The sequence below is a fragment of the Dendrobates tinctorius genome, unplaced genomic scaffold (assembly GCF_039654945.1).
Source record: "Dendrobates tinctorius isolate UK_male_01 unplaced genomic scaffold, ASM3965494v1 ptg000070l, whole genome shotgun sequence".
NCBI lineage: Eukaryota > Metazoa > Chordata > Amphibia > Anura > Dendrobatidae > Dendrobates > Dendrobates tinctorius.
In genome coordinates this window covers 225,724-251,155 of record NW_027361738.1, presented here as the reverse complement: position 1 = coordinate 251,155, position 25,432 = coordinate 225,724, and the positions used below count along the sequence as shown (strand labels likewise).

Sequence of the window (25,432 nt, the reverse complement as noted above, 5' to 3'; positions counted from 1 at the left end):
CCTGGACACTCGTCTGTGTGTGGCCTGCCATTGCTGCCTGTATACCAGAATTTCTATCCCCGGCGGCCCGGTCACCGGCGGTGCAGCAGCGTTATTTGCTTTCTGTGCACTGTGCAGACTCAGAGGAGCAGGACGGGCAGCGTGGGGCCTGGCCATCCAGGAGGCCTCAACAGTGGGATTACTTCAGTCCAGCCTGCGTATGGTACAGGCCAACGCCAGGTCAGTTACTGTATGTGCTGCTTATTGGGGACCTGTGCCTGCCTATTGGGGATGTTTGCTGCCTATAGGGAACAATGCTGCCTATTGGGGACCTATGCTGCCTACTGGAACTTTTAATTATCGTTAGGACGCAGACAGACCATCGTATGAATCAGAATGTAGTGCACAGCCTGGCCAGCTGGTCAGTTAAGTGAGACAGCTGCATAGAAATATATGCAGCTGACACTCGGGTCAGGAGAGCCACTGGCCAGAAGGTTGCACTGTTCTGATCTCATTCAAATTTATTTTTGTTCAACTGTTTGACTGCGCCCCCTAGGAAAAGGGTGTGTAAATGGGTGTGGCTTAATGGGTGTGTTTTCCTACACACAAACACAGAACCTGTTAAAAATTTGAATCCCACCCCTGTCCTGATGTGCCTAAACAGTGGAAACCCCCCACAAGTGACCCCATTTTGGAAACTAGACCCCCAAAGGAACTTATCTAGATATGTGGTGAGCACTTTGAACCCCCAAGGACTTCACAGAAGTTTGTAACATACAGCCATACAATAAAAAAAAAACATTTTTTCCACAAAAATGATCTTTTCACCCCCAATTGTTATTTTCCCCCAAGTGTAACAAGGTCGCAAACGTTATTGTGCAATTTGTCCTGAGTACGACGATACCCCATATGTGGGGGTAAACCACTATTTGGGCGCATAGCAGAGCTCGGAAGGGAAGCAGTGCCATTTTGACTTTTTGGCTGGAATTGAGATCGGACACCATGTTGCGTTTGGAAAGCCCCTAATGAGCCAAAACAGTGGAAACCCCCCAATTCTAACTCCAACCCTAACCCCCAACACCCCCCTAGCCCTAACAGGAAAATGGAAATAAATACTTATTTTATTTTTCCTTAACTAAGGGGTGATAACGGGGGGTTTGATTTACTATTTATGATATACAGAAACTTGGCACACTTGTGAATTCTGATGCAGAAAGGTGATTTTTAATAAAGTACAGTACCTACAGACGTTTCGGTCTATGACCTTCATCAATGTACAAAGATGTACTGTGTACTCAGGACACTTGGTCATAGATAGAAAAAAAAAAAATCTACTGATTCGCGGCGGATACCGCGTCTTGCTGTTACTGCCATTTCACGAGAGACGGCTTCCTGTGCCTCCTCACCTATCTGATTTTTTCTATGCCCAAGTGTCCTGAGTACACAGTACATCTTTGTACATTGATTAAGGTCATAGACCGAAACGTCTGTATGTACTGTACTTTATTAAAAATCACCTTTCTGCATCAGAATTCACAAGTGTGTGCCAAGTTTCTGTATATCACAAGTCACGGATTGGGATCCTACTGGTGCACCACAAAATACTATAGGGTTGTGCCAACGGTCCTATCTACTCATGATTTACTATTTATGGCAGGTTTTTATTTTTGGCAGCTGTCACACTAAAAGACGCTTTTTATTGTAAAAATAGTTTATGCATCCTCACATTTTGAGAGCTATAATTTTTCCATATTTTGATCCACCAAGTCATGTGAGGTCTTTTTTGCAGGATGAGTTGACATTTTTATTGGTACAATTTTCAGGCATGTGACATTTGATCCCTTTTTATTCCGATTTTTGGGACGCAGAATTAACAAAAACCAGTGTTTCATGAATTTCTTTTGGGGCAGGGGCGTTTACACCGTTTCACATGCGGTAAAATTGATAAAGGCGGTTTTATTCTTCGGGTCAGTACGGTTACAGTGATACCTCATTTATGTCGTTTGTTTTATCGCTTTTATGCAATGAAATAATTTTTTCTTTAAAATTGTTTATTTTGTCATCGCTTTATTCTGTGAGCTATAACTATTTTTTCGCTGATGTGTGGCGGCTCGTTTTTTGCAGGACAAGATGACATCTTCAGCGGTACCATGGCTATTTATATCCGTCTTTTCGATCGTGCATTATTGCATTTTGTTCGGCGGTATGATAAATAAAAAACGAAGCAAAAAATAAAGCTTTGTTTTTTAAGGGGTTCAATAAAGGGGTTAACTAGTGGGACAGTTTTAAAGGGTGGGTCGTTACAGACAGCGATACCAAATGTGTACTTTTGTTTTTTATTTTCAAAAAATGAATTGGGGAATTTATTTAGCGATTTTTTTACATTTTTACACTTGAACTTTATTTCAATGTCCCAGGGGGACATCACTGTCATGTGACAGATCGCTGATCTGTCACATCACAGATCACTGTGACAGATCAACGATCTGTTACAGGCAGTGCTGCAGGCTTCCTCATGCCAGTGCTTTGCAGGCATGAGGAAGCCGCATCCCTGCAGGCCCCCGCCACCCTTTTGGATTTGGGGACCTGCAGGGAAGAGGCCCCCGCAGCAGCGTTGCACATTGCGCTGCTTTGGGGGTCTCAGGGAAGCACGGATGGAGCCCTCTCCCTCCCGATGCTTCCCTAAACCCCCGGTACACTGCGATAGTGTTTGATCGCAGTGTGCCAGGGGTTAGCGTGTCGGGGACGGTCCGTGACCACCCCTGACAGTGCTGGTGTCAGCTGTGACAATCAGCTGACACCCGGCCACGATCAGCTGCGCTCCCCCCGTGAGCACAGCTGATCGCGCAAGACGTACTATTCTGTCCTTGGGACTTAGTTCCCAGGTCACATGGACGGAATAGTACGTCTAATGTAGGAAAGGGGTTAAAAAGGGACTGTCAGCACAGAATGACTGATCAAACCAAGCAAGCTACCATGAACTAGTGTCTTCAAAATGGTCTCCCATCGATCATGTCTGGGATGTCATTGGTTATCATTTGTGAGCTTAAGTGCATTCAGTGTGGCAGAACATTCCTCAATCATTAACTTCATGGATAGCAGACAAGGCCTGCAAGTGTGTATTATAGTAATATTCCTGGCACACAGGTTATAAAAATTTCCAAACTTTATATTGTACATTGAGAATATGAATCCTATGGTTTCTGCAATGCCAAGAATTTGAAATTGCTTTACAATGTTTAGTATTGTATTCTAGCTTTATTAGGGCAGGCACTTTATCGTTGCTATATCCTGGGTCTCAGCAGCTTCTTTGTCCTGACATTCATGCACCTCCTGCATCACCACATTAGAGAAATGGGAGAGGAGGAGGCTGGCTGACTCCACATTAATAGCCAAGCCAGCTCACTCCTTTCTATACAGTACATCTGCTATGACAGATCAGGGGCTGGCTTAACCTTTATAACAAGTTATCAGTCTGGTCGCGTGTTGACTCTAAATGGCCTCTCTCGATATCGCTGTATGACATACCTACGACCGCCCCCCCCCCCCCCCCCACCCAACTGGATATCGCTGATCGCGATCAAAGTGCCTGGGCCATTTTTTCCTCATTGGCGTCCCGCTGGTGCAGACTAGCGACACATGGACGCAGGCGGAAGTCGTAGTCATCAGCGACCGCCGACGGATCGCTTGTCGCTGCTGCGTCGCTGGTGAGAGCTGCCTGTTTGGCAGCTCACTAGCGACCATTTAGCGATGCACCAGCGATCCTGACCGGGTCTTATCACTGTCAGGATCACTGATGCATTGCTAAATGTAATGAGACCCTTGGTCAGCAGCCAGGGATATTTAGTCTGAGTACTTGTGTCCCACATCACTTATTAATCTTTGTCAAATCTTAGTTAATTGTAAATGAACACCTTTACTAGTTGTGCAAGGCTAGGCACAACGCTATTAAATGTATGGGGTGCTGAGAGATGTCCGTTGCGGATTTTGATGCGTTTCCGCAGTGTTTTTGGACGTGCAGAATTGTATCAAATCTGCAGTGTAGGACAGTACCAATGATAGTCAGTGGGAATTTGAGAACTGCTGTGCACATGCTGCAGAAAAATCTTTGTGGATTCGCTGTTTTTTTTTTTCCTGCAGCATGTCAAATCTGTGTGTGAAAACAGACTTTCTGCACCCATTGACTATACATCGAGTAAGGCAAATCCACGCATCAAAAAACGCATGACAATCCGCAACAAAATATGCAAGTAGTCCGCAAGAAATCCATAAGCATTTTAGCCTGCATTTTCTGCCAAGATATGCAGATTGTGTAAAATTCTGCAGGCCAATCCGCAATGTGTGCACATACCCCCCCTATACTCTTGTTTGGTGCAGCACTTCAGCCAACAAGCTCAGATTCGATAAATTATTCAAGGAAGACAGGAGATACATTCAAGGGCGCACTTAGTAGAAAGTCTAACACGTTGAGACTTTAACATCTTGTCATTTTAATGTTTCGTATTTAGAGGACCTATATTTTCAGTTCTAACACTTCAAATACTGTACCAGTACAAGTGGCTGAACTACCGCAAGAACCATAGACAAACATGTCTGCTTAATATTTCATGTCAAAAACCTTTATTCTTACAAAATAGTTTATTAATATTTACTCTTCAAAATCAATCTTACTTTTACAGAAAAAAAAAAGGATCTATTGGTATTAAATTACAGCACATTCTCACAATTCAAGGCCTTACAATTACTTATGAACCTGTCAATCAACACAAAAGATCTTTCCGGCTGGTCATATGGAAGTATGTGGCCACCTCCCCTGACTATCACCTAGAAAAAGAGAAGAAAGTTAATTAAGTCAGAAGTAATAGAAATGACCAATGAAGCGAGTCAGTACAAGTACATAGGATGCAGGCAGTTTTATTAGCATGCAAGTACATCAAATGATTGGGAACCACAGCACATTGACATTTTAAGGTGGCTAAACACTTGTCAGATGTTAGCTGCAAGTCAGTATGAAGCCATGTTCCCTCTTCCTTTGTAGTGTAAAAGTTACCAGTTCATGAAAACATTTATTTTGTGACTTTGCTCGAATATCCCTTTCACTGTCTGCTTAAAAATGTTTGTTAACTGATATTTTGGTGTATATTTCCATGTTATCTAGTCTCCTGATGCTTACCTGCACGCAACCTCCGATCCTTACAATATCTCATTCTCTACTCCTTACTGCCTCTTCCCATAATTGCTTACAAGATTTCTCACGTGCATCACCCCAACATATTAGACTCTCGCCTACAGTGGAAACCTTCAATAAAAGGATCCTGAAGACCTACCTCTTCCGACAAGCCTACAACCTGCAGTAACCACCAAACCCACTGCATGACCAGCTCTACCCTCACCTACGATATCCTCACCCATCCCTTGTAAATGGATGATTACATAGACATGTGAACTTAGAATAGCCTTTATCCAAGAGACGATTGAACATATACGAATCTCTCAGCTTGACTGTAAATTAGACTGAAGATTGAAATCTAGACCTGCCAACACCGAGGAACACATTCCAACTAGATTGATACCATCCAAGCTGATAAGGAAGTTGAGACTTTAGATTAAAGCACTCCTCCCAAAGTTTGTCCTCTTAATATATTGCAGTCATTACATTAAATAGCACTGTGTACTTCCAATTGCTCATTTTGCCTACCAGCTAGTTCACTTCTATGTAGCAACAGGCAGTCTCTTGACCCTGCATTTGTCATACCATCTAACTGTTGACTGAGCTGCTCTGCTCCTCCCCCCTGCCAGAGACTTTTGCAGTGACACGACTCACAGGGAAAATTGACCTCCTGTTGCTACATAGAGCTTAGACGGATTCAGCTAGTCAGTTTATAATCATGTGCCGTCAGACCTAATGGGAGCAAGAATTAGCTGGGTAAAAGGGCAAAGTTTTTCATGTTCATCTGGACATAGTACAGTATTGGCTGCAATGCGGCATAATAAAATCTGTATTAAACACATACGTAGACTATATTTTATGGCTGCCATGTGCTACAGCTCAGTGGGAATCTTGGTCCCGAGATCCCCACAGACTGGTCTGAAGTGCACAGCTCCTGCATGAACTACTCACATTTGCCATGGAGCCTACATTGCGCTGTAGTGAACATATTAAACATGATAGCTACTTTTTAAATCCACCCTGCAAGTGCCTTGAATTCATCATATGGTTTAGAGCACGTAATCGCCTGGGAGGTGACCAGAACACCAAGAACCACCCACACGATAAGGGGAAAAGTCACTTCCACAGAGGGTTTCATAAAATAGAATAAATATATTTCTGCTGTATTATGACTTCAGTTGTGTAAAATGTCTCGGCTCTTTGGATTTCCCCCTGCACCTCTTGCAGTTTATATTACACCTACACCAATAAAGGAAATCTAAAACAGATTTAGTTGCATTTATAGTAACAATACGGAACCAGTTGTCTGCAACCCATATAATGTATGGGAACAATGTTAAAATAATTAATCTGTAAAATCATAGCAAGTTCATAAAAATATCTATGATTGACACATGGAAGATTCTCTATTGCATAGCCCCCACTTAAAAAAACCCAGAGAAGGGGAAGAGAGGAAAACAAAAAAAAAATGTCAGAAATGTGCATGGTATGCAGGAGCGCATCTTTCTGCTAGATGTTTTAAGTCAGTCGATTCCTAAGATAGGCGATATCTGGTTCAGGCGATTGATCCCCTTAGCAAAAAAGACAGCATTCCTCCTAATTATCAGTTGAGTATCAGGGTATGAATCTTATAGACAATGCACTATGGGAGAAAAACCATGAACATTTGCTCAGAGAAGGACCACGTATGGGGCAGATATCAGAAGTCAATGATCTATTAAGCCTTGCAGTATGACCAAATACCATGCCAGAAACTAATCTGCAGACACCGATTATTTTAGGCCCTCATCAGTGCAGAGCATAGTTTAGTTGGATGGTTGAGCGCAATACTCTTGGTGACATAGTGGGGAGGGCTGTTTGGTCTTTATTTTTTTTTTAATTTATTTATTTATTTTTTTTAATAGTTTCACCCATCTTGCCTCTCCACATGTTTCAGTATTTTACCCCTTCATGTAGAACTGTCTGAATGAGCTTCTGGCTTCATCCTTGGTCATGTTGCAAAGCTCTTTAGAGGGTCAAACATCAACTTTGAGTAGTTTTATATTTAAAAATGGTCCCTTTCTTGCACTACTTCTAGTTAAGAGGCTGCCAGAATAATTTTGCCAATCAGCAGTCTAAACAGGACAACCAGAATTCTTGAGGCTCAGAAGTCTAGTTCTGTGCACAAAACAATTGTTAGCATGATGATCTATCCATAGAGAACAATCTGTCCAGTGAATATAGGACTCGTGCTGTGATGCACTTACAATTTCAATTTTTAAGTCTGCTTAAAGATCACTGCACCCTTAAGACAAGCATTTAGCTCATTTAATGGGCAATAGATGGTCCCAATTATCGGACCTTTTAAACGTGCTCATCTGAAACGAGCATTCCTTCCCATCAGATCATCTGAATGGACTGTTTTAGTTCTGTGAGCCAAATTGCATGTGATAAGGCCTTCACTTATTAGCAAAATTTAGTGAAGAGACATTAGATCCATTTCCATGTATGCAGTGAAGTTTGTAAAATGTAAAAAAAAAAAAAAAAAAAATATAAGATACATTTCTATGTATAGCAATAGGTGAACAATTGTGAATGTTGGGCCAAATTGATAAAAAAAAAAAAAAAGCCACATGATCACATCCTCATACTTTCCCCCATTTGTGTTTGTTCTCATCATGGTCACAGAACACCAAATGTCACCCTGTAGAGCCAACAGCAGCCTCTTGGTAAACTGCAGCAGATGGAAACTGTAAACATGGTTTTTATTTTGTGCAATTCTCAGGCCATGTGCACATGTTGCAGATTCTGCTGCGGGTCCACAACAGATTTAGGTGCGTTGTACAGTATTGTTTTCAATGGTAAACTGAAAAACGCAGTGCACGTGCTGCGGATTTTTCCGCACAGATTTTGCTGCAGGTTCAAATCTGCAGCATGTCACTTCTTTGTGCTGAATCCGCAGCGGTTTCACACCTTCTCCATTGTACAGGTGTGAAACCACAGGGCTAAACCCAGGGCTGTGGAGTCCGTAAGCCAAACCTGCGACTCCGACTCCTCAATTTCCCTTACACCGACTCCGACTCCAACTCCGACTCCCACACATATTGCTTATATTTAAGTGAAAAATTTATTGTAGTACAATGTGAACCTCAGACATTTAATCATTTTTATGATCCAATAATCAAGATATTTAGATAGAACAGAATATATATTGGTGTACTACCCGGTTTTCATTCTTTTTGGTACAGATACGATATGGATAGACAGATATGGATAAATGGATATATAGATAGAGCAGATTTCTAATCTGCTTTTGCTATTGAAAACATTATCTATGAGCTCAAAAACCTTTCAGGTGATGCAGTTTTTTAAAAAGATGATCAGCTTTTGCAGCTGAAAAACGTATCCTCAAAAAACACAGAAAAACGCTGTGTGTGAATGTAGCCTTAGATCAGGAATAGAACAGCCATTTATAGGACATTTCATAACTTTCCCAAACTCCTATAAAAAAAATATTCAGCACATCCTGCATTGAATTACTGTACCCAATTTATTATATATTTTAGGAGTCGGTCCATTTTATACCGACTCCGACTCCACCAAAATGAGCACCGACTCCGACTCCGACTCCACAGCCCTGGCTAAACCACAGGCCTTTTGAACCGAGAATGTATCTGGATTTTTCCCAAATCCACATGGAAAAATCCGCAGCACCGAAAACTACATGTGCACATAGCCTTATGCTTGCAAGTTAACCCTATAGTTATATTTCAGGCTACTTCAGCCATGTATAGTCCGATAACTTGCTTATAGCTTAAAACAAAAGCTGCAGGATCCCAAATTCCAACAGAGATTTTATTTGGAGGTATTGCAGTAATTGCGTGGAATATAAATCAATTGCTTAGAGCTTCTGCACAACATATTTAAACATTTTCTGAGAATGTGAATAGTCATAATTCTGAGTAGGTGGTGGATTCTCAAGCTTTATACAATGCCCTGGAGAGCTGAGCATTGGCACCAAGCAGAGCTTCGGGGAGCATCGAGCACTTTTCACTGACCAAATGGACAATGACTTACACCGGTCCGGCAGTGCACCTCATCACATAGTGTTTGCATAGCTGCCAAGTAACCAGTCCTCATTGAAAATGTTCTACCACCTCTGTTGCAGCATCTGCTAGACTATCAAGCCAAATGCCTGGACAAAGTGCTCCATATCCATCTGAGCCCTTTCCCCTTGTACATTGCTAGAGATAGCAGTGGGTTGTACACAAGATACTTCACTATCCTTAATGATGGCAAAATATTGCCATTTTATTCATCCTCTCCAGCATATAGAAAATGCACCAGGCTCATGAAGAGGACACAAGAACTAGCTACAGAGCCACTAGCTACTGAACACCTCACCTCGTGTACACTTGCATGCAACGACATGGAGATCATTAAGTCCAACTTGACGATCACGATCGATGGCATATTCTGAGGACAGGCCAATATTTAGAAACAATAAGCCCTCATAATTCAGCATTAGATTAGTGACCTTTATAGGGCAATAGTTTATGTCTGAAGAGGTTACTTTGGACTGACATGTTTTTATGCCATGTATACATATTTACAACGGACTTGTCAACTTTGCAGGATGCGAGAACAGGTATTGACAGTTTTTTGGGGAAACTTAGGTGATATGGCTATGTTCGGCATGGTCTAAGACTTATGGCACATTCTTGGTGGTGTCTTACCTGAGCAAACTCTCCAGCCACACGGACATAACCGGCCACCTCAGTGTCTGTTGACCTGATCTTCCAGACTGACCGCACAGCCGCCTTATATTCTTCAAGTCTTGACCAAGGTACAGTTTGCAGGAATCGTTCAGTAAGAGGAGCCGCAACTATAACATCTAGCTGACCACTGTACATCAGGACCTGATGTAAAAGGAGGTGATCAATTTTCTTATACCATATTTGCATGAAATTATTGGTACTATACCATTAAAATAATGCACTAGAAATTCATCTTAGCTTTTCAAATACATTACCAATCCTGGACTGGTGCAGATTTACAAGGTGGGGGGGGGGGGGAAATAATGAGTAGCTAAGAAATAACAGATGCTTCACGAATCTACATTATCAATGTCGCCACTCCCCATAAAGACTGCAGTCTGTCGAAGCTGGAGTTGCAATTTAACAAATTGTATTATCTTGGCATAATGAAAACCTAAATTCTTCAATGACAGCAACAATGCACCTTCTATGGCAGGTCATCTGTTTTACAGCGAGCTCTTCAATATGGAAAGTCATGCCTCAAAGATGTCCTCACGCTGTAGATGGGATACTACTTAGAACAATGGGGCACAAGAGTAATTACTTCCATACTACACAATGGCATTCTGTAATGCTTGTATTCATGGTGCTGACTAGTTCTGAATGCAAGAGTAGCATCACTTTATCCAAAAAGGAGATAATAGCCGAAGCCAAGAGCGTTCAGTGGAAAACTACAAATTGGACATCAGAAATTAAAAAGAAAGTTTACAAAACACATCTCTATCAGACGGCAGAAAAAATTCCAAGTACTTATAGATATGGAATGTGTACTGTATGGAATCAGTATTCCAATTCTCAAGCCAAATCAAAACACCGCATAGGAGACATTTTTCTTCTTTACATATGGGGTTGAGGGCTCCCTCCTCTTGCAGATCTCTCCACATCTGCTAGCCAGACCTGAACGTCAGAAGATCATTGTGTGTGGGACAGTGAAAATATCAGCTATGGGGAATATACAGCATAGAAGGTCTAACTGAATTGCAAAACTTACATGGACAGTGATCCAACAGTGTACAAGGAGCAATATATTTTTATCATACCATGCCTTTGTGCATATATTTGTTTCTTCAGAAACTGTTATACCATGCCTGAGGAAGGGACCCAAGAAGTCCTGAAAGCTTGCTGTGTTGCATAGTTTTATTTTTGATAGCCATTTAGAGGTACAACTACATCTTGTTTTGCCTACAGATTATTATTTTCTCCCACTGGCTAACAGTACCAAACCCTTTTTTTCTTTTAACTATAACATCTTTATATACATACACTTGACATACGACCATTGGCGGGAAAAAAAGTTTGTGTGCAGGATTAAAGATTCCATCCACCTCTGTTTCCGTTCCCATCACCAGTGTGGCACCAGTTTCTGGTAGGTTGGGGACTGGGTCTACCCAGAGATCTGAACGCGCCTATGAAATATAGTGGGTACATGTTATATCCATGAAAAACAACTAGAACATGTACATGAAAGTGTTGATGGGGCCTTTGACCACTGCGGACGTTACATATTTTCTATATTAAAAATCAGCAACATTATGTACCCAGCTAAAATTGGTATGAACTCATTAAAAAAAAAAAAAAAAGGCATCAGATGCAGCTCCTGCCATAGTTTGAAGCTGCAGTGACTTCCTGCTCATTTAAAGGGCCTCTCCAGATGGGTCCTCATAGTTGGTGGGGCAGCACCATGGACACCAACAATTTGTTATCAATCTGTTATGATCTCTGGCCAGATGTAGACAGCTGAACAGGATAGCTCTACACTGCAGATCAGCCCTTCGTCTCAGCAAATTCAGTCTAAGAACCACATTTTGGTTATAAACTAAAGAAAGTTTTTCAACCATTATTTATTGCTATTTTTGGGAGGGGGACAAGGAGAATGGCAAAGGGAATTTATGTAGGGATAACTGGAATCAGGCTTTGTAAGTAGCAATCTAGAGTAATTGCTGAGGCTCATCCTATACTAAACTTCAAACCTGTTTTTGTCATTTCTTTCAAACATGGTACCTCAATTTCACTTTTGTGAATGAAGTGTGGCGAACTGAGGCCCATTTTCTTTTAAGCCTGCCCGGGGGCAACAGTTCACACAAAGGTAAATGGACGTCTTCGCTGACAGGTGGCAGCAAATCAATTGCTACATGGATATGTTTAACTTAAAAGGGTACTCATTATGGTGATCAAACAGAACACAACACCATGGTGCCATAAGTTGTGTCAGGCATCATGTGTACATTTCTACAATAAGCTCCGTTCACATTAAAAAGCACATTTAGAAGAGTCAATAGTCAGCAAACCAGTGCTTGCAAGGATGCCCACTCTTGATTGTTGTCCATTGGGCGATCAGGCCAGAAGTAAAAAAGCGAGGAAATAAAATGTAAACTGGACCAAAGCAAACAACTAAACTTTGAGGAATTTTAAAAAATAGTAAAGGTTGAGATTTCAGGACCCAAAATATTCTATAGAATGCCAACAACTTCAAACCACCAAGCAGCAAACAATGAGGCAATTAGATGGGATTTAAGGAGCTGCAGATGAGAAAGTGACAGTTTCTATGGCTTTATAACCATCATTTCCTGCCTAGGTAACCTCTAAACAGGCTGCTCCTGTTCTGAGGCACATGATCACAATGTAGGCTGCATGTCTGAACTAATTTGATCAACATGGGGATGTGTATCAGGAGAAGGTGTTGAGGCAGTTTTTACTGTATATTTAGGTATCAATTACTTACTACAATTTAGCCATCTGACAATTCTGCCCATAAAAGAATTTTACAGTATAAGTTATAGGGATCAAGATAATTTAATGAAATACATAGATCAGCAAGTCCATAGCACACATGGTAAGTGGCAAAATGTGGCCATAGGTTGTACATACAAGCTGCATTTGAGATTGTTCAAGGGTTTAGCCAGGACTTAACCATTTACCCAAATACTAACATGCAGGTAGTAAACTACCTGCCTCTTCCACTGGGCACCAGCACAGAGTGGTTACTGACAGCACCTGCCACAGTCAGCTGAACAGAACAGCTGTTCTTCCAGGTTGCTCAGTTGACGGGGCGTGACTGCTGACATGCTGATTGACAGACTGCTCCTTGCAGTTAGGTAGTGGAGAGCTGGCTGTCAATCAGCATAACGCCGGCAGTGATGCTCCAGAGCAAAGCCGATTAGCCGCTGCTCTGTAGACATGTCAGTGGAAAGCACTGAGTTGCTGGCAGGAGTGGTCAGATTGCTCTGCCAGCAGAAATCTGCATTGGGCACAGTCAAGTAGGTAGCAGCTACTTGCCCCTTAGTTTATAGGTCCATAGTAATATGCCAAACAGGGAAATGGGGTCCCTATTTATAGGGACAATGCAATTAGTACATGGCCATACAAAGTCTTGATCTGTTGACCACTTCTCTTCTGATGTAGTTTCTATATCAGAACAGCTACATACAGAAAAGCACTTGTGTCCAGATGGTTGGGGCAGCACAAACTGGCACTGTTGGCTACACGTAGCTCCCAAGAATGCAAGTTGTGTAGTTCCACTTTAAAAGGGTATCTCACTTGATGCATGCTGCCCAAAGTTTAAAAATGTTGGAGTGTTTCAGAGGAAACAGTCTGAAGACACTGAGAACTGTAGGGAAAGACCCAACTAGTCCTTTAGTCTGGTGCCGCCCTTGGCAATCAGGCCAGTCTCACTCACTACAGTCCCCAGCCAGCTCTATGAACATATCTGGATATAACTGCAACAAAGCTCAGATTCATCCTGCCTGTAGTTTGGGCAGCATAAATTGTGTCAGACCCCCAGTAAATACAGAAGGACCTCATCACTTGCACAGTTCAAGTTCCACAAAGGTACAACTTTACTTGCTTATTGACACTTGTTTATCCAATAGCTATACTGTGCAAATAGACTGCTCATTAGTAGTGTGGAATGATCTTTTGGGTTGTTGGAAAGATTGGTTTCAGCAGCACATCCAGTGTAAATCGGATATGGGATGCAGAAAAAAAAACGAAAAACAAAAAAAACAAACTTGCATACAGAGCAATTCTAGATCGTTCTGGGAGAAAAATTTAAATGCAGTATGGCTAAACAGGCTATTAACTTCAGATTAGCAGTCATTTAATACTGCTGATAGGGTAGTGAAAATCCAGCCACATGAAGAGGACCATCATCAGTGAGGTCAAAAAAGGACAACTTTGTCTGTGGTCTCATTGTTCACTGGTGACTAAAATACAGTGTACATTAAGATCTGGAGTGTGTGCATGCACATTAGAAAGCAACCAAAGGGAAAAGGATCATGTAATTGCAATAGTCAAACCATTTCATACCTGCCAACTTTTTAAGACTGGAAGGAAGGACAGTGTACGGCACATGTAGCAGCAAAGTTTTAGACCATGACTGAGCACACCCAATTTTTCATGACGTTGGTATTGTCAAGTATTTACCTCGTAAGGGGATATCAAGCGTCTTGACTTACCCCCAAAACCCCACCGTGACCATAAAGTGACCACTCCCCACCTTGGCGCCCACTAATACACAGACACCGGTATTTCTTTTGGAATTTTATGGCCACAGCAGCCTTTTATTATAACAATAAACACCATCATAAACATGAGTACAATGAATTTAACCCTGGAAGGAGAAGTCCTTGAAGCCACAAGATCGTGGTGAAATAGTCCAAATATTGTGAACCACCCCCGACCATTTGCTCCCAGCCGTTACCCCACAGGCTCGGGAGCACCAGCACACCAATAGATGTTGTCCACAAACTCCTTGGGGATCCGCCCTCTTCCGACGGAAAACTCCCCATCCACCTTTCACCAGATCACGACCAGCATACCTTTAAACGAAGGAGACCCTACCCACAGAGACTCCAAAACCAATTTCCACCGACTTCAAGGACTCCCCCTCCCCCAAAACCGCCACAACGAGGGGCCTTTGAACACCTCAATGACCCGAGACACCCACAACACGCCAAGCGACAGCCTTCTCTATACCCTCCTGAAGGGCAAGGGCCCAAATATCGGAACCCACTGCATTCAAGTGAATCCCGTCCGCCAACCAGTAATCGCCCTCACCCTTCTCCAAATCAAAATGTCGCATGGCAACTCCCCCGTTTTTAACTATAAAAGCGGACACCGCTCTGTTGACCTTGATCCTGGCCTGGTTGACCTTTTCCAACTATCTCATGGACCGCCAACGCCTGCGTGGCACGATCTCCGACCACACAATCGTGACTTCCCGATAAGTCACCCACAACCGCAAACAATCTTGCTTGATGTCCTTGATCAACTCCCGGAAGGGACGGACAGCCAGATCATTACCCCCAGCATGAATAACGAGAACATCTGGTGCCCGGTCCCACCGAACACACTCGTGAATTTCCGGCAACACCCGACGCCACACCAGGCCCCTAAAACCGATCCACCGCACCACCGCCACCGATCTGGAAATTCCCAACTGTCTGCAGTCGGTCCTGACATCAGCTCTCACCGCACCCCAGTAAACAAAGGAGTGACCATATATCCAGGCCAGCAGCGGTTCCGTACCTGAAACACAAAACGACACTCACAGAAACATATCGCAAAGAAAACGCTCCAATACTTGTAATATTAATCTACCCCATGGACCACACCAACCGGGCACACCTCCTGCACACCTGAAGGCCGAACATAACTACGATAACGATTAGACCTCCACCCGCCGATGCGCTGTATGAAAGAGGGACCCAAACCACGCTCAGCTGCCTCAGTCGCCGCACCAATCCGAAAAGAACGCGAAGCAAACCTAGAATCATCCATTCCCAAACACCAAATTGACTTCTTAAACACTGCGCCAAACTGATATCGAGACAGACTTCCACCGTCTGCGTGACACAACAAAGATCCGCCCAGACTAGGACAAAGGTCCCAAGATCTATGCAAACACTGAGCCGGGCACATTCCGGAACCAGAGACAACCCCCAACACAACTCGACGGTCTTCCCCAGACTGGTCCGTTTTTGACCTACGTAGCCAAAATTCGACGCCCTGAGAGGTCAAAGTCACATCCCTGGCTAACAACCCGCTCACATACTCTTTATTGTGAGACACGAGTTCCCCAATCCGCAGTGCCCCAAAAAATGCAAAGGAAAAAGCCAGACGAAACAACGCAACCTCAACCATCCGCGCATACCGATCCCAGAACCAGTCCCAATTGCTCAAGCATATTAAACGACACGGGCCGCCTTAAATCACCCCCCCCCCGAAAACGGTGAAAACCTTTCACCACCTGTGTAGCCTAAAACGTTTTCGTCAAATCCCTGTACCCGCGCAACCGAAAACCAAAAGACAATGCGGCCAACAAACGTGTCACCTTTGCCCGAGACCAACCTTAGTTTGCGCCCTGCCCCAACCATGACAACAGACCCTCTTGCTCAAGCCTGGCCCCACTGGTGGAGCCAGCCATAAGGACCTCTTCCCACGTACACCACACATTCCGGTAGGCCTCCCAGGTTTTTGTGCCAAAGACGATACGATCAGTGACTCCGCGGCTCGTAAGCCACCCTCCACAATTCCTCCGGACAAATCAGACCCTCGAACTCTGCCTCCGGGGCCAAGGAACGAAAACGATCCCACTGTAAGCGAGAGAGAGTCAGCTATCTCGTTCTTCACTCCAGGCACATGTGTCGCCGTCACATGCGCATTGAAAGACAAACATGCTAGCACCAACTTCTGCAAAACTGACCACTGGAGGGGACGATGCAGTAAGACCATTAATCGCGCTCACAACCCCCATGTTGTCGCAATTTAAACGAACGCGCCGATTCCAAAACTCCTGACCCCACAAATGAACAGCCACCAGAATCGGAAAAATCTCCAACAACGTGATGTTACGCACCAACCCCGCCGAAACCCAAGCAGCAGGCCACTGAGCGGCGCACCATTGCCCTCCCAAATAAGCACCAAAACCGAATCCGCCTGCCGCATCCGTAAACAAATCAAAAGCATCGTTACAAACCACATCAGCCATTACCAACGAACGACCGTTGTACTTCTCCAAAAAGGACTCCCAAACCACCAAATCGGCCCTGAGCTCCGCCGACAATCTCACAAAATGATGAGGAGCCCGAACCCCCGAAGTAGCGCTAGCCAGCCTACGTGAAAAATCTCGACCCATCGGCATCACCCGACAAGCGAATTTAAGCTTTACCAACAGCGACTGATGGTCCCGCAACGATATTTTCCGCAACCGACGTGCGCGAACCACCTCAGACCTCAAATCATCAAGCTTGTCCTCCGGCAACCAAAATTCCCATTCAACAGTATCGATGACGATCCCCAGAAAACGCAAACACGTACTGGGGCCCTCAGTTTTTCCGGGCGCCCGCGGAACCCCGAAACGATCCGCCACCCACTCAATCGCTTTCAAAATCCTGAGACAACGTGAAGAATCCGCCGGGCCAATGCACAAGAAATCGTCCAAATAATGAACTATCGAATCACAACCAGAGACGTCGCACACGACCCACTTAAGAAAAGAACTAAAAGCCTCAAAATACGCACAAGACAAGAAACAACCCATAGGTAAACACCTATCTACAAAAAACCTGTCTTCCCAGAAACAGCCCAACAACCTCACGCTGTCTGGGTGAACCGGAAGCAAACGAAAAGCGGAATCAGTCTTAGCCATAAGGGCCCCGCGACCACATTTCCGGACCCAACTCGCCGCTTCATCAAATGAAGAGTATACCACTGAACAAATCTCTGGATCAATACCGTCGTTAACCGACCTCCCCCGTGGGTAAGACAAATGCTGAATGAGCCGAAACTTATTGGGCTCCTTCGGAACCACCCCCAACGGGGAAACGACCAGATTCGGAAGAGGGGACACGAAAGGACCCACCATGCGCCCCAATGAAACTTCTTTCCGGATCTTCTCCGAAACAACTGACGGATGCTCCAAAGCAGAGCGCAAATTTTTTAAAACAAATGGGATTTCAAACGGAGGACCCGGAATCCGAAAACCCTCCTGAAAACCAGAATACAACAGCCCCGCTCTTACCCTATCAGGATATCTATTTAGATAGGGGACCATCCTTTCCAGATTCACTGGAGTCTCCCCCTTGCGAATTACCCCCTCCCGATTTGGACTTCCCTTTCTTGAGACACTTTGAAGCCCCGTGTGAAGTACCGTTGCAGTTTGAGCAGAGATGTTTAAATTTACAGTTGGCCCCAAACTTACACTGGCCGTCATTAAACTGCCAGCACACACCTGCCTTGTGCGTTCCCGACTGCCCTTGACCCCCACCACTCGTAGAGCCGGCAATGCCGTTAGTCTGGCTGGTGGTTCCAGCCCCCCCAAGAAAGGAACTCCCAGACTTATTTTGCGCTATCACCCGCATCCACAAGCAAATGTCTTTTTGGTCCCAGCGGATAGCTGGACGCACAGCTTTCCTCTGACGAAACTGCTCGTCATACCGCAGCCATGCCTGACCCCCGTAAACTCTAAGCCTCCCCGATAGCATCCAAATAACAAAATAACGCGGAGCAATTATCAGGGGCCTGTTCCCCGATAACACTCGCCAAAATGGCAAACGCCTGCTGTCAATTTACAAATGTCTGAGGAATCAAGCGCCACCTCAGCTTTTCCTCCTCTTCCTTTTTGCTATCCTCTTACTTTTGTCCAAATTAAACTTCAAGAGGCAATAGCGAAAATATTTCCACATATTCATCCTTCCAAATCTGCTCTTTCACCTCCTTTTTCAGATAGGCCCCCAACGAACCTTCAAAACACACATACACCTCGCCATGCGCCCGATCATCCAGATGCACACGACACTCCTTTTCCTTCTCGGTTTGCACCGACACTGACACCGGCGTGCCAACACAAGGGCCCGACGCAGCCGCGCCCTGACCCGCCACCCTGTGGCCCAACCCACGCTGCTACCGGTGACGACCCAACAAAACCCCGCTCCAAACGTAAAAGCAAGCTGCGCACATCCGCCAACATATCACATACTCCCCCGGCCGACCCCGAACTGCTCAGACCAACCTCAACCCCACCACCCCCGGACTCTGCTAAGGGGCCCCCTACCACCACCGACAAAGACAAAAGCAGGTGACAAACAGGGGACATAGACGCATACTCACCGGGCTGCGAGGGGGCTGTGTGCCCTCCAGCTGGAAATCCTGGATCCCCAGACGCCTCATGGACCTCGCGCCTCCCGGCGGCGAACTCAGCCTCGTTGTTGCGGCCCGAACACGCCTGCAGACTGAGCCGGGGTGGGAGGCCTGAACCCCCCGACGGAACTGGGCCGCGGCACCCCCACAAATGAAGGCTCCTGCCTCCTCCCGCCGAGAGTCAATTCAGCCAAGCCATCACAAGGCACCTGGTCGCTCAGGGCCCCCCACGGCAACTGGGTGCCCGACAGTGTCCTCCGCTCCAATCTTCTGGCAGCCGGCACCGACTCCGCCGGGCTGCCCTCCGGTCCCGTTGCAGCCATGGGGATGTGGCACATTCTCGGGGGGGGGGGGGGGGGGGGGGGGGCAGAGGCAAGTACCGCTGCAGGGACACCGCAGCAGCGCCCCCCCGTTCCAGCAAGATCCCCCCCCCCACCGCTGGCAGGCCACCACTCTGCCCGTGGCCGAAGCGCCTGCCGAGGCAGGCCGCACGGCACGTCCACCACCGCCGCGGCGGCCCACCCCCTTCCTGCCCCGGGGCAAAGGTCCGGATGCCGCCGCAGGGCCTCGCCGCGTGGTAGGATTCCTCCCGGGAGGGGCTCCGACGGCGACGCGAGGCCCGGGGAGCGGTGTCGGGGGACAGCCGCTCTGGAGGCCGCGCCCGCCGGGGCCTCCGCTCTCACCTCAGCCTGCCCCGGCGCTCGTTGAAGCAGGCCGGCCACCTGCGCCTCCAGCCAGCCAGGAGGCTGCCCTGCCGCCGCCGCCGCCCGCAGGCTGTCCAGGGCCTGGTCCACTCCGACATCCCGGTAAGTTGTGGGACTGTTCAGGAGCTGGGAAAGCAGGAACAGAGGGCGGGCACCCCCCAGACCCTGCCTTAAATACCCCTTAGCTCCCCCTCCCCTTTAACCCTTCCCCCACTAACCTCCAACCCCCCGTCATGTTGGCCTCTGCCCACGCCTCCTCCAGGGGGTTGGGAGGCTCACTCCGGCCATTTCTATCTCACCTGGACAAATTCTGAAAATTGTTATAGACAACTGTTTGAAGGCAGTGTTGCCACTACTGCTACACCATTGTGTTCTGTCCATTATAAAAGCAGAACAATTGAAATCTGCAGGGGATGGATCAGTCAGATGCACACAGCAGAGCAGTACCATCTCCACTGAATAGTGAGCTCCCATCAACTTTGTCCAGGCGTCCAACACATTTCAAACATAAGTTCTAGTTTCTATCACTCCAGAGGCAGTCTCAGCATGCATTGTATAAATCCACATGTTGTATGTTTGCCTTTTAACCCCCTTTACCCCCCCAAGGGTGGTTTGCACGTTCGTGATTGGGCCAATTTTTACAGTTCTGACCACTATCCCTTTATGAGGTAATAACTCTGGAACACTTCGATGGATCCTGGTGATTCTGACTGTTTTCTCATGACATTGTACTTCATGTTAGTGGTAAAATTTTATTACTATAACTTGTGTTTGTGAAAAAAAAAAAAAAAAAAAAAAAAAAGTGGAAATTTAGCAAAAATGTCACAATTTTCCAACTTTGAATTTTTATGCCTTTAAATCACAGATATGGCAGACAAGACAAGTAACATTTCACACATGTTTACTTTACCACAATTTTGGAACCAAATTTTTTTTCCCACAAGTTAAGGGTTTAAAGTTGACCAGCGATTTCTCATTTGTACAACACTTTATTGGGACCACATCACATTTGAAGTCACTTTGGAGGGGTCTATGATATAAAAATACCCAAAAGTATTAAGTTACGTACCGGTAATGGTATTTTTCGGAAGCCCATGACAGCACCACGAGAGAGGGGATCCGCCCTTCAGGAACAGGAAACCTACAGATACAAAAGGGCGGCACCTCTCCCACGCATCAGTTGGATTACAGAGCTTGAGAGGCTACCATGGTTAGTACACAGCACATAATATATACAACCTATCTACCAAAAGTTTTATATGCCATCTCCCACACAAGGTTAATTCGTGAACAATTTCCTAAAGGAGTGCACCCCTATATGTGAACAAGGGAGGGAACTAAGGGTGCTGTCATGGGCTTCCGAAAAATACCATTACGTAACTTAATACTTTATTCGGACTCCCATGACAGCACCACGAAAGAATTACAGAGATGTAAAACTAATTTAGGGAGGGACTACAGCCTGCAACACCCTTAGCCCAAAGGTGAGATCTGAGGAGGCACCCATGTTTAACAGATAGTGGTTAAAAAAGGTGGAAGGAGATGACCAGGTGGCCACCTTACATATCTGGTCAATTGACACTCCCGATCTCTCTGCCCAAGGTGATGCCATGGCACGAGTGGAATGCGCCCTCAAATTCTGTGGAGCCAGACCACCACCTGCTGTGTAGGCAAGAGAGATAGCCTCCCTAATCCACCTTGCTAATGTGCGTTTTGATACTCTGCGTCCTTTCCTGGGACCTTGGAAGGATAGAAATAATGCATTCTCCTTCTTCCAAGGATCCGTGGCTGATAAATATTTAAGTAAGCATCTCTTAACATCTAATGCCTGAAGTTTTTGTTCTTTAGGATTGGTCGGATTAGGGAGGAAAGGCGGCAGAACTCTCGTGTCCTGTGAAAGTGTGATGCTACTTTGGGAAGGTATGCCGGGTCCGGCCTTAGGATTACTCTACCCTGTAAGAACTCTGTTTAAGGGGGCAATCTGGAAAGTGCCTGTATGTCGCTTACTCTACGTGCAGATGTTATCGCTACCAGAAAAGCTGCCTTAAGAGATAATCTTTAGTGAGGCCGAATCCAGAGGTTCAAATGGTCTGTCATGGCCGTAAGGACTAAATTTAAGTCCCAAGGTACACATTGTCTGTGTATGGGTCTTGATCTAGCCGCTGCTTTGATAAACCTCGCTACCCAATAGTTGTTGGCAATATCACCTGCAAACAGGGCCCCTAAGGCTGAAACCTGTACTTTTAACGTACTTGTGGAGAGACCCAATTCGAGACCCCTCTGGAGGAATTCCAGAATTTGTTTTGAGAATTCCATCCCTGACAAACTGAAAGGTGGACAGGAATCGCCTCCAGGTTCTAGCATAGATATTTGTAGTAGTCTGTTTTCGGCTATTCAGGAGGGTGTCAATTAAATTTTTGGAGAACCCTCTGTCCTTTAATAGTGTCCTTTCAAACACCACGCCGCCAAATGGAGTTCCGCTACCTGTGGGTGGCTGACTGGCCCCTGGTAGAAGAGATCCGGAAGGTTCGGCAGTACCCAGGGATCGCATACAGACATGGTCCTTAACCATGCGAACCAGGTCCTCCTGGGCCAGAAAGGGGCAATGTGACCCTTGCCCGATCTTCCTTACTACCAGAGGTAGGAGGTTTAATGGCGGAAAGGCATATGCTAGAGAGAAGTCCCATCTTATCAGGAGGGCATCCACTGCCAGTGGATTTTACCTGGGATTCAGAGAGCAGAATGACTTCTTTCCGGTTTTCTCTGGTGGCAAAGAGGTCTACCTCCAGCTGACCCCACTTGCGGACAATCTGGTTGTAAATATCTGTGTTTAAAGCACATTCTCCTTGCTTTAGGGCTCTGCGGCTTAGAAAGTCTGCCTTCATGTTGTCTTTTCCCCTGATGTGGAGCGCAGTTAAAGATCGAAAATTCTCTGCTATCTGAAGGAGACGTTCCGTTATCCGCATCAGGGCGTCGGAGCGAGTTCCACCATGGTGGTTGCCATAGGCTACTGCTACCTGGTTGTCTGAGAGTATCCTCACATGATGGCCCTGTAGCTACATAATGAGTTCTTTAACTGCCAATTCAATCGCCAGCAGCTCCCTCTGGTTAGATGAGGTCTCAGCATCGGAGTCACAACGTCCCTGTACCACTATGTCCCCCATATGGGCCCCCCCAACCCAAAGGACTAGTGTCTGTGGTTATTATGCGGGTTCTGCGTCACCCAGGGCACCCCCGAGGCTAAGTTTCAGTCATCGAGCCACCACCTAAGAGATATAAGAGTTGAGGGGTTTAGCAATGCTTGACCTTGCAAGGAGCCCTCTAAGGTTCTGCTATTAACCAGGACGTCCTTCTGAAGGGCCCTAGTGTGGAATTGTGCCCACTTGACTGCTGGGATACATGAGGTTAGGGAGCCTAACAGGGACATGGCCTGCCTGAGGGTCATGGAGGGTTTATCTATTGCCCGGAGAACCTGCTGCTGTATCTGCTGTAATTTATCTAATGGTAACAGACACCGCTGAGTTTCTGAATTTAACAGTAAGCCTAGAAACTTCTGGACCCTTAAGGGCTGAAATCGGGATTTCTCATAATTTATTATCCACTCAAGGTTCTCTAATCTGGACTTCGCTTTCTCTAACTGGGATAGACAATGGTCCACCGAATTTCCCACAATCAAAAAATCATCAAAGTATGGGACAATTAAGATGTCAACTTCCCGTAAATGCGCCATAACTTCGGCCACTATCTTTGTGAATACCTGGGGCACTGCTGAGAGGCCACAGGGAAGGGTTCTATACTGATAATGACGGATTATACCATCTATTGAAACTGCCACTCAGGAACTGCTGGAAATCTGCGTGGATAGGCACATGATAGTACACATCTTTCAAGTCCACGACTGCCATAAAACACCCTTCAAACAGCATTTTTATTGTTGAATTGATGGACTCCATTTTAAAGGTGCGATTAACCAAAAACTCATTAAGGAGACGTAAAATAATCGTTCTAAATGTCTTATCCGGTTTTTGGATTAGGAATAAGAGTAGAAACCTCTACCTCTCTCAGATTCCGGAACCTCTATCAGGACGTTTTTCTGGCACAGGCTCAAGACCTCCGCTTCTAAAGCAGCTTTTTCGAGGGGTGAAGATCTCAAGGGTGTTGGTTTAAAGGTATCCCGTGGGACCTGAGTGAACTCCAACCTGAGCCTGGTGGATATTACCTTCCGCTCCCAGTCACTATTGGTGATCTGTAACCACGCTGGGAGGAAGGATGACAGTCTACCCCCCACAGGAATTGCTAGTCATTGGTTCTGTCTCTTTCGTTCTCTCGACGAGCACCTGAACATAAAGCCCGTACCTCTTCTTCTCCTCCTATCCTCCCATCTGGGACGGTCTCTATTAGGTAAAGGATTACGCCTTCTCCCCTGACCGAAATCGCCTTCTATTAAATGGACGTCGGTAAGATGCAGACCAAAGATTTGGGAATTTTTTTTATCATCCCCGGCCTTCTCAAGCAGTTCGTCCAGGACTGCCCCGAATAAATATTCCCCCTCACACGGGATAGTACAGAGTTTCGCCCTGGATTGAATATCTCCTGGCCAGCACTTTCTAATGCGGCTCGTAGAGCTCTGTGGCTAGAGTCCTGCTGCCCTGGCGGCCATTCTTACTGCATCCGCTAGTAAGGCTGCGCCCTCCTGGATTATAGGTAGGGCCCCCGAGAATTGTCTGCCTAGACATTCCCAGCTTTAACTGCGATTCTAACTGGTCCAACCAGACCATCATGGACCTGGCCGTGCATGTTGACGCTACTGCTGGTCTTAAGGAACCAGCTGCCATCTCCCAGGTATTTTTAAGGAAGGTATCTGCCTTCCTATCTAAAGGATCTTTAAGGGACCCCATGTCTTCAAAAGGCAGTGAGGATCTTTTTGATGCCTTTGCAATTGCCGCATCTAATTTGGGGGCCTTGTCCCAAGTGTCCACCGTCAGATCATCAAAGGAATATCTACGCTTGAGGGCTGGTGGTTGCGACCCTCTTTTAGCTGTTTTTTTTCCCACTCTCTGCGGATCAGATCCTGAATTTTTTCATTCAATGGGAAGACTCTTCGCTTCCTCTGCTCCAGTCCCCCGAACATGACATCCTGCATGGATAACTGAGGCTTAGGCTCCTCCACTTCCATTGTCCCTCTGACTGCTTTTACTAGCTTGTCTACTCGGTCAGGCGGCAGACAAAACCGACCTGAGTCCTCATCTTCTGAGGAGGACGAGGGAGACGAAACATGGGAGCCCTTGCTTCTCCTCCATTCTACCGAAGAGTCAGACTCCATAGGGTCCCCACCCCTTAAGCTTTCTGGTTGGGACATGGATTTCAGAGTTTCCTTCATCTCTGCCCTGACTGTCCCTTAAAGTCGCAGCTACCACCGGCGATTCCTCCGCCACTGTCTGCTGAATACAGGGGGACAACTTTTTGGGGCATGCGTCTGGTAACGGACATGCACAGAGTGCACATTCCCTGTGTTTGTTTTTACTTGTAGCTTTCTTTCCCTAGAATAAAACACAGAAGAAGGCCCCGTCACTGAGTGAACATTCACGAAGATCACTGACCAGTGCCACCATTAAATACCGGAGAATGAGGGGGATTTTTCTCAG

The 25,432-nt window shown here is 45.8% G+C and overlaps 1 protein-coding gene across 3 annotated transcripts in view; it reads right to left on the bottom strand.

Moving 5' to 3' along the window:
- Positions 1 to 4,576: 4,576 nt before the first annotated feature.
- LOC141095388 (probable serine carboxypeptidase CPVL) overlaps positions 4,577 to 25,432 on the bottom strand; it is a 103,828-nt gene continuing 82,972 nt past the window's right edge. For all 3 annotated transcript variants that reach the window (XM_073581343.1, XM_073581341.1, XM_073581342.1), the window contains exons 12-13: positions 9,865 to 10,047; positions 4,577 to 4,803 (exon numbers count right to left, since the gene is read on the bottom strand). In XM_073581343.1, the coding sequence (XP_073437444.1) occupies positions 4,687 to 4,803; positions 9,865 to 10,047 (300 nt within the window). In that variant the 3' untranslated portion in view covers positions 4,577 to 4,686. The remainder of the gene's footprint in view (positions 4,804 to 9,864; positions 10,048 to 25,432) is intronic.